Genomic DNA, 10,215 nt, shown 5'->3' with positions numbered 1-10,215 from the left:
GGTCATGTAACTCCACCTATTGAAGCCAATTCCAAGCAGGCAAACCTGCTCTGAGGTGCTTTTCTGGAGCACTTTTTACTTGTTTCTTCTTCAGGCAATGATGGCATTAGAAGTCAGGTGGGTTTTGGTGCTGGCAAGGGTGGTGTGGAAAAAAGTAAGCAGGAATGATGGTGGCAGGCCTGGAGAAGGGGAGACAGCTGGAATGGAGGGTGGAGGCTCCAGGGCAGAATCTGAACCTAAATTACTCAGAGGGTCTCCCCAGCCCTACCAGTCCACAGTCCTTCCTTCATGGCTTGGCTGAACAAGAGGTATTCACCAAAGAAATTATGTGATCTGCAAGTATTACTATGAAGAGCTGATTTTTGAATGCAAACCATTTAAGTCCTCTCAATATATTTATTATCAGGACATATTTTTGAAATGGGTTATTATGTCTCTATATATGCTCTTAGTATACCTACACCAGATTTTGCAAGAGAGAAGAAATGTGTTTGTCCTTCTGACTAAATTTTCATCACCTGATGAAAATTTCATCACCTGTACTCCAACTTTGCATGAATACAAACTTATCTCTTACAAGAAAATTCTTCAGAAGCATATTAAGGACACAGAAATCATCAAGGTTTGGATGGATTTGACTGTCTAACTGTTTTTCTTTGTTTGTTTGTTTGACACTGGTACATTCAAATACTCCAGGATGCACCATCTGCTTGAAAGTATGGTACTAATGAAAAGGCCCATGGTGACAACACTGTATCTGACAAAAAGTGTTAGCAAGGAGGATGGCAAACAACTCATATTTCTGCCTACTAATAATTAATGGCTCTTATTTTTCATTCAGGTTTTGCAGGAGCTCCATCTCTCTCAACTTTTCACAGAATTGCAGAATTGTTAGCAGAGTTGGAAGGGATGTCTGGAGATCATCTGGTCCTGACCCCCTCCCAAAGAAGGGTCACCCAAAGCAGGTGACACCGGAATGCATCCAGGTGTATTTTGAATGTCTCCAGAGAGGGAGACTCCGTAACCCCCCTCTTCCAGTGCTCGGTGACTCTTGACATAGTAAAGTTCTTCTTCATGTTGAGATGGAACTTCTTGTGTTTCAGTTTATGGCCACTGCTCCTTGTCCTGTCTCTGGGCACCGTAGAAAAAATTGGCACCATCCTCTTGACCTTGACCACCTCCCGCCTTTGATATACTTATGTGTATTAATGAGATTCCCCCTCAGTCTTCTCCTCCCTAGACTAAACAGGTCAATTTATTCCCTGTTAACATTCCTAAGATGTAATGTAACAACAATTTTCCTACTTTAATGGTTTTGGCTGTTTTCAAGGCCAGAAGGTCAGGCCCATTCACGTCAGTGCCCAGGTCCCTTTGGACCAGACCACAGCCATTGCAACGAGGGTACCTGACAGCAACTGGGAACTGCCTCATCCATGAACAGCACTGGCCCGTGTCAGAGCCACCAGTGCCGCCGAGACCCACCACCCAGGCTCGCTCTGCTTTCTCCAGTTTAGAGGGAAAGGCCGGTCAAGCCGCTGCCCCTGAGGCCCGAGGGAAGGGCGCCCGCTGGTGTCCCCCAAGACTACAACTCCCGGCAGGCCCCGCTACTGCCGCGGGGCATGTCGGGTGCTGTAGTTCTCCCGGCGAGGCTGCCCAAAGCGCCGAGCCAGCGGCACGGTTCCCGCTCCAGCCCGAAGCGTGAGTGTGCGCTTAGGAAGGCGAGGAGCGGGGGTGCTGCTTCTTCCCGCTCCGCCCCAGCCAGCGCTGCTTGTGGGGACCGGACCAGGCTAAGTCGCGGGGCGGGGAAAGACAAGACTGGATCGATGAGCCGAGACCAATGGTGTGAGGTTCAATGAGACCGGGTGCCGGGTCCTGCACTTGTGTCACACCAACCCCTGCAGCACTACAGCCTGGGGGAACACTGGCTGGAAAGCTGCTCAGCAGAAAGGGGTCTGGTGATGCTGGCCAACAGCAGCTGAACGTGAGCCAGCATGTGTCTAGGTGGCCAAGAAGGCCAATGGCATGCTGGCCTTTATCGGGCATCATGTGGCCAGCAGAACCAGGGCAGTGATTTCTCCCCTATATATAGCACTGGTGAGACTGCACTTGAGAACAGTGTCCAATTCTGGGCACCTCAATTCAGGAAAGACATTCAGGTACTGGAACATGTCCAGATAAAGGCAACGACGCTGGTGAAGGGTCTGGAGCACATATCCTGTGAGGAGCAGAGTGTGTTTAGCCTGGAGAAGAGGCAGCTCGGGGAGGTCCATGGCTGACCAGAGGTTTTGGCCAGGTAGCGGTCAGTCTCTTCTCCCAGGCAATTAGCAATAGGATGAGACTACAAAACCTCAACTTCCACCAGGAGAGGTTCAGGTTGGACATTAAGACTAATTTCTTCACAGAAGGAATGATTAGGTATAGGAATGTGATGCCTAGGGAGGTGGTGGAGTCACGGTCCCTGAAGGTGTTTAAAGAAAGACGGGACGTGGCACTGAGTGCCGTGTTCTACTTCACAGGTTGGACCCGATGACCTCGGAGCTCTTTTCCAACCCAACTGATTCGAGGATTCTGACTCGCTCTAGCCGTCAGAGCGGGAAGGAAGGGTGTGTGTGGGAGTGTACGTCCGCTTGTTTCCACGTCCCTCTGTGTCCCGGTATCTCTGTGTGTGTGGGACGACCCCGCGGCGCCCTGGCGCATGCGCACAAGGAAGGCCGGGGGGGGGGAGCGCGCCGCCGCCGTGCCCGCGCAGGGGGCGGTGCTGCCGGGGCGGGGAGGGCGCGGGGCCGCGCTCGGGGGCGCGCAGCAGCAGCGGCAGTGCCCGCCCTCGGCCCGCGCCCCGCCGGCAGCGCCCGCAGAGCCGCGCCGAGACACCGCCCGCCCGCCGTGAGGGAGCGGCGGCACCGCCGGCCCCCTCCGCCCCTCCTCCTTCTCCTCCGCCTTCTCCTCCGCCTCCTCCGCCCTCCCCCCTACCCCTCCTCCCGCCGGAGCGAGCGAGCGAGATGGCGGCCGCTGGGGCTCTGGCGAAGCACGAGCAGATCCTGGTGCTCGATCCGCCCACCGACCTCAAATTCAAAGGTGAGGAGGGGAGAACGCGGCGCGGCGGAGGGGAGCGGGGCGGCAGCGGCGGGGTGTCCCGTTCCGCCTGGGCGCCGGGCCGCCTCCGGGCGCCGCGTTCCCCGCTGCCTCCCGCGGGCGGGCCGCGGTGCCGGGCGCTGCCCGCCCGCCGGGGGATGGGGGGCGCCGCCGAGCCGGCGAGCGGGATCGGCCGCCGCCATCTTGGGATCCCGCGGGGATCCGCGGTGCCGGGTGGGATCGGCCGCCCCCTCCCTGCCCCTGCCCCCGCCCGCCCCGCCGAGTCACCGCTGCGCTCCTAGGCCCGGCCCCGCAGCAGCGGCGCCCGGGGACGCGGGTGTCGCTCTCCGGTCGCTGGCGGTGCGGGCTCCCTCTGGCAGCAGCGGGCAGGAGAGGCCCTGGAGCGGGCGGTGGAAGCCATGCGGGGTTCCAAGCTTCGCGAAGCTGCCCTGACGCCTGGCCTTGCCCCACTTTTCCTCTCAGGCGTGCTGGGGCCCCGTGCCCGCGCGGAGCCGCTGCGGCTCTGCACCAGCAGTGCCCGGCGCCCGCGCCCTCGCCCCGGTGCATCCCAGCCCGGCAAAGGGCTCCCCGCCTTTCCCGAGAGCTGTCACGTCTCAGGCAGGCTCTCGGAACGTAAACAGGGAGCTCGCCTCTTTCCTGGGGATGAGGGAGATGGAATGCGTGCCTTTCGGAAGTTTTATGTGTGTTGCGTGCCGACCGCATGGCTGTGACTGCTGACGTGCTGCTGTCAAAATAGGTCCCAGCTAGTGCTGGTATATCGTGTGTGCCTGTGGTTTTCTCTGCTCATGAATTAGATAGTTGTGAAAGGAAAGGGTCTGTCAGAAATGAGTGAGCGTTGAAAGGCAAGGGCATAAAAAAAAGCGTGTGAGAACATGTAGATTTTGTGATGATATACCTGCAAGGGGCATTGAGAACAGTCTCAGAACCTTTCAGATTTGGAATCACCAGTATTAGATTTTTTTTTTAAAGAGTAGTTAATATTATGTGAATTTATATTTTTAAGTGTTGTGACTGGTGTCACCACATGTTTGTGCCTAATCCTGTACATTCTTCTGTTTTCTGCTTTTAGTATGCTCATTTTTCATTGTTTTAGAGGACAGAATGGAATTTATGATGTTGTAAAAATCTTCCACGGACAACTAGAGTAAATGAATGTTTGTATTAGAAGAGAACACTGTATTCCCCCAAAATACTTTTGGTCTGGCCTAGCATTAGCAAACTATACTTGTTTTATTGATCTGTCAAATCAGTTAAACCCCAGCATCTGTCTAATTATGCATATTAATTTCTCAATAGCTTCAATTTAAATTTTTTTAAATTGCACTTTCATACACAGACTCAAAACCGTTGCAGGAACTTGTCATTTTCACTTGGGTTTTGTGTTGTTAAAATGCTGCCAGTCTGGCTGCACTCACATTTCAGTATGCTGTGTTCAGAACAGGTTGGGCAAAAAGCATTATTTTACTTTTTGTTTTTAATTAAAAAAAATGCTGTCTCTAATTCAAAGCCTGCAAATGTGAGATGTCTTTGAGCTGGAACTAAGCTGTATTGATGTGATACGAAACAGTGTGTTGATAGAATAAATACTAGATTAGAAATTCTGTCTGTGTGAAGCTGTTGTCAGTCAGTGATCCTTATTGTGCTATGTGTCTATGCACTTAGAGCATGAAATGTGGATTCTTTAGGCATAAACTTCTGTTTCAGGCTAATGCATATATTAGGAAAATTCCTGTAGAGCAGACTAAGCAAAAACAAAATATGAAGCATAATGAGACTGCAGCACTCTCTATTACTGTACTATTGCAGTAATATACTATAGAAAGTGCTGTCAATTCAGAGAGCATTGAGTGCACTCTCAAGAAATATTTTCTAACTGCTTATTATTTAGAGGTGTTTAAAAAGGTTTGTGGGCCACAAACTCACCCAGTTCTAAAGTACTGTGTTGAAGAATACAGTATTGGCAGTAGTGAATTCTGAGTGTCACCTTTTAAAAAGTAATTGGTTAGTAAGAATGAGAATATATGACTCACAATAAATGTAGCATAGTGTAGGAAGAGCATAACATTTTGTTAAAAGAATAAAACTCTACATTTTTTCAGTGCAGTAGCTTGTTCAAAGTTATTTTATTGGTACAATCATCCATTTTTCTTATTATTGTTCATGCATATGAACAGAGATCCAGTTTAAGTCTAAACATTTGAATTGAGCAAATAATTTTATTAGTTTTCTTGCCTCAGAAAGTTATAATGGGTTTGCTGACCTTTAGGGTAACAGTGAAATGTGATAGTGTGTCCCTTTACAAACAACTTTTTCAATAAATATATGTAGTACTTAACATAAGAAGTTGTTAACAAGCCTTTAAATTAATCATTGCCTGATGAAACTGCTTTTTTATTAATAAAACCTAATTTACTCTGTCAGCAGAAATAATGTCTGTAATACATTTATCCTTGAATTTTATTCAAGGGGAGCTCTAAGAACGTGTCCTATGGTAGCTAACATGTTACATGGTTCCCTTGGTGTCCAAGATTGCAATCCTGTTTTTATAGTCCTTGTAGTTCTAGAAAATTCAGTCATTAATAGTGTTTGGGTCATGATTGATTCCCTCTGACCCTCTTTGGTAGGTGGATTTCTTTGGATTCTGAAACTGTCAGGAATATATTAAGAAAGCCTACAGAACAATTAAGTACTTTTCATAGTGTTGTGCAAATGTGACAAAGGGAAAAATTGTACTTAAAAGTGATGAAACCAAGAGGCAGTTGATAAACTCTGTAATACCACTCTCAGACACTCAGTATGGAGCACTGAGAATTTGCCTCATAGCAAAAGTCTGGTCTTGTACCCAGGCTCTTCAGCCATATTGCTCCTCCAGGCTGGCTTTCTTTTGTATTCTCATGTGTCTTGTTTGACTTCCCAAATCTAAAGTTGTTGGAGTTTTATTTAGGACTGGATAGGAAGAATTGAAACACAAGACACCTAAAAGCAGCCCCTTTGGCAGGTGGAACATCTTGCTGGTGTCTTCTTCATGTGACTCATACATGTAATCATTGTTGGTAGTTCTAGTTCAGTGAAGATTATGGGAATCTGGAATTGGTGCCCTGTGAATGAATATGTTTTTAATTTTTGTTTTTGTAAGCGGTCATGTAGTTTAATAGCAACGTTTGAAGTTTTAAGTTCAAAAATTTGTAGTGCTTATATAGAAACTCCTTCTTCCTTAAGGCCAAAGAAGCCACTTTTGCAATTTTAAGTAACCTGGATTTAAGTTGATCCTGGATTATGGTAGCTTTAAAAAAAAAATTAAAAGCCTTCTCCAAATGTTTAAATCAGTCATAAGACATGCTTCTGCAACACCTAATTGAAAATCAACACTAGTTGATTTGATGAGCTTTGGAAGATTAGTAGACAGTGTTCAGAATTTGAATTTCATGTGATTCAGAGGTGTCTGACTAGCAATGCAAGATTCTAAAAATGCCTGAATTTTCTAAATTGATATCCTTTACTGAAGTTCTTGCTTACAAGAGTGTGAAGTCCAGTTATGTTACCTTTGTAAACGTCTCAAAATAATGGGCTACTCTTTTCCTTTAGCAGACTAAAATAAAATTTGGAATGTGTCTGTGTGCAGTAAATTTTCTTTTTGGTGGGTTGAGTTACTAGGAGAGATCAGTGTGACAGAAATATTTCATTTCTGATTGTTGATCTGCATCATAGCCTGGAATTGTCAGTGTATAAAATCAGCTATCAGCTGGTGTATGTTCAAATGACTTTTCATGGGAGGTAGAGAGCACTTCACTCAAGTATTGCAGCTTGTTCTGAAATGCAGATTTCGACAACCTTTTAAATACTACAGAAATATTGCTGTAGGTTATTTTTTGTAATCATTACACTGCTATTGGTAACCCTGAAAGCCACGGGATATGTGTTGCTGCAAATCGAGAAGGTGGAATTTAAAGGCAAAAATAGCTCAACGTTAAATGCATCCCCTGCCCTCAAGGTCTGTTGCCAGAATTGGCCTAGGATGCCTTTTGGTGTAGGCAGAGTTTGAAGTATTCAAATGTGATCTTACTGCCTTACTTGTGTGTATCTTGATTATGTCAATTTATGCCTCTTTTCACTCTTTTCAAGGTACCAGTAAATTTGTGATGTCCCAGTTTTCTAAGATAGGTTAGAAAAAAAAGGTGATTGGGATGTCAGTTTTCTGCTGTCTTCATTCAGGAACATTTTTGAAACTAAAAGAGTGGGAGTGTAGAGGGGGGGAAAACTGGTTGTAAGTGATTACTAATATAGTTGTGACTTTCTGATACTTTGAAATGGTTCCATTTAAGTTAATATTTTTACTGGCTGAGAATTGCATAATGGCAATAAAATGACTCAGTATTCAACACATAGTCTGACTTTTTTTTTTCTTTTAAATACAAGAGTGATTCTTGGCATTATTTGCTCTTTGGGTATGTATACTTCTATCCATTGTTTCATGGCTCAAATGTAGTATTTGTTAGTATTTTAATTTCTTTACATTGTATGTGTTATTGAAGATCAAAGCACAGGATGATTTGTGGGAATGTGTTGAGGAAAAAAAAGAAGGATAATTTTTTTTTACCAGCTGTTGCTTATTAGGTGGTATTATGTTATACAATCATCTCTACCACTGTGCTAGACTGCATTTAAAACTGCCCTGTAAAAAGGGAATTATATTGATCTGTGAAGTCAGGTGTGTTACAGTGTTAGATTATATTTTGGCAGAACTAGTTTGTCATTTGTTTTAAGATTCAGTAATGAAGTGCTTTCCTGTGGTGGTAGAGGTATACAACAGTGAAAATTTAGAAGTTTAGTCCTTTACCTGAAAATTATAGGGCTCTGTTTTGCTTAATATTGCTGTTGCTTCACTGAACAGTGAAACACTATCCAAACCTCACATCTTGTCCTTCCAGTGTGTACCAATGATTGGTATAAAAGCTTCACCTTTGCATTGTAATTAATATAAAGTGCTTATTCATGCAGCTTGTTGATAGCATTAGCAGGTGTTCTAGATCACCACAAGACATTTTTATTAATATTATAAAGACATTCTGTATTATGCATGAACAGTGTACTGTTGTTCAAGGCCAGGTTGAAAAGTAGAAAGTTTGAGAGGATTGAGAGGAGCTGTTTTATTGCATCAGTAAATAAAGCAGAGTATTTAGTGCACCAACTGTCCCTTGTGGAAATATAAATTGTTCCTGTTTTGGCCTGACCATGGTTTGTGAACGTTTTACTTTCTTTGTCTTTGGGAGGTGTTTGTTAACCTGATCTTTGTGACTATCAGTCACTAAGGGTTTTACATGCTTCCCTTATAAACCATGAATTCAAATAGAAAAGGTTTCTGAAGAGAACTTACTGTATTAAAAGTGGAAAAACCAACCCTGACTAACTAGATAAGTATTACGCTTTCCAGCTTGGAAGTTGTCAGTTTACAAGGCTTGAGGTGTCAGATGAACCTGATAAGTGAGTGTAAGTTAATTTCTTTAAAAAGAAAAAAAATCAGCAAAATGACTCTACTAAGATAGTTTCTGATGTGGTATTTTTGAAAATAAAAATGCATAAACACAAGTTAGAATTTTACTAACTTTGTTTTTCCTAAGGTGGTAAGGCTTTACTTGAGGTGTGGTTATCTTGGCTTCTTGCTTCTCTTGCCTTTTAGTGTTGTTTTGGATTATATAAAGTTATTTCCTGGCATTTAAAATTATTTAGCAATGTAGATGTCATATTTCATTTTAATATTTGAATGTATTTAGAAATAGATGGTTATGTAGAGGAAAACAGATATTTTCTGCTCATTCCTATATGAGCAAAGTCTTGTGAATTAAGATAGTTTCCTGAGTATTATCCTGCTGTAGGACTTCATGTGTTTAATTAAACATGGAAGAGGAAGAAAATAAAGTGCTTGCATGAAATTTATAAGGATGGTCAAATTAGAACTTTTCTGCCTTTTGTTTCTCAAAATGTGGTCTAACTTGGATTAAAATAATCTTCTGACACTTCAGTGCTTGAATTGGTCTGGCCTCAATAGTAAGCAAAGCCGTAGAGGAAAGAAAGAAGTCGCTGAGGTAGATGGAACATGGAATACCATGCAGTGTCCCAGGTGGAATGTGGCAGTCTGACCTGAGACCTTCTCTGTCTCTGATACTGGGGATTGCCCCGACCCCTTTGCAGGACTTTGCACTTGGCCTTGCTGAGCCTCATGAGATTCCCATTCATCAGCTTTCCCTCCTGTCAGGTCCCAGTGGATGGCTTCCCTTCCCTCCAGTGAATCCGCTGCATCGCTCCCTTGGTGTCACTTGGTGCAGACTTGCCGAGGGTGATGTCACTTCCATGTCAGTGTCATCCATGGGGACAGTGAGTGATACTGGTCCCAGTGTGCATCCCTGGGGGATACGGGTACCACTTGTTGCTGGTTTTCACTTGAGCATTCTGGTATTGACTCTTTAGAACTCTTTGGCAAACCACCCAGACAATTCCTCGTGAATCTAACAGCCCATGCACCAAACCCCTGTCTCTCTAATTTAGGGGTAAGAATGTTGGGGGGACCACATTAAAGGCTCTGCAGATGTCCAGGTAGGTGACACGTGTAGCTCTTCCCTTGTCCATTGATGCCCACCATAGAAGGCCACAAGATCAGTCAGGCCTGATTTGACCATGGTAAAGCCATGTTGGCTGTCACTAACTCCTTGTCTTCAATACATTTTGATATATTTTTGAGGAAAATCTGTTCCATTTTTCATTGATGACTTTGATATGGGTGGGAGTATGCTGGTACAGCTCACTGGTAATGCAAGGTTAGGAGATGTGATGAATGCAAAAAAATATAAAATTGGATGTGTGCTAATAATAAACCATTTTCTTAGAAGTGATGAAAAAGAAGTAAAACTAGCGACTAGTACTTAATCATGGGTTTATTGTGAACGTGACAAGTCATGAAATGGGGCAAATACAGGACTGTAATTTTGTAGCGAGGAAAGTATTAATGTCAAGATTTTTGGCTTTGATAAAGCTTCATCTGAATGCATCCCTGGCAACACCTAGTCCGATAAAATGAACCCAAATGGGAATGATGCAAAGACAACTTTATTAACACAAGTGAAGTAG

At 44.5% G+C, this 10,215-nt stretch overlaps 1 protein-coding gene across 1 annotated transcript in view; it reads left to right on the top strand.

The window, feature by feature from the left end:
• Window positions 1-2,837: 2,837 nt before the first annotated feature.
• VAPA (VAMP associated protein A) overlaps window positions 2,838-10,215 on the top strand; it is a 28,469-nt gene continuing 21,091 nt past the window's right edge. Inside the window, exon 1 of the mRNA XM_058825517.1 lies at window positions 2,838-3,075. Coding sequence (XP_058681500.1) covers window positions 3,000-3,075 — 76 coding nt within the window. The 5' untranslated portion in view covers window positions 2,838-2,999. The remainder of the gene's footprint in view (window positions 3,076-10,215) is intronic.

The sequence above is a fragment of the Ammospiza caudacuta genome, chromosome 1 (genome assembly GCF_027887145.1).
Source record: "Ammospiza caudacuta isolate bAmmCau1 chromosome 1, bAmmCau1.pri, whole genome shotgun sequence".
Lineage (NCBI taxonomy): Eukaryota > Metazoa > Chordata > Aves > Passeriformes > Passerellidae > Ammospiza > Ammospiza caudacuta.
This window is presented reverse-complemented; position numbering and strand designations above follow the sequence as displayed.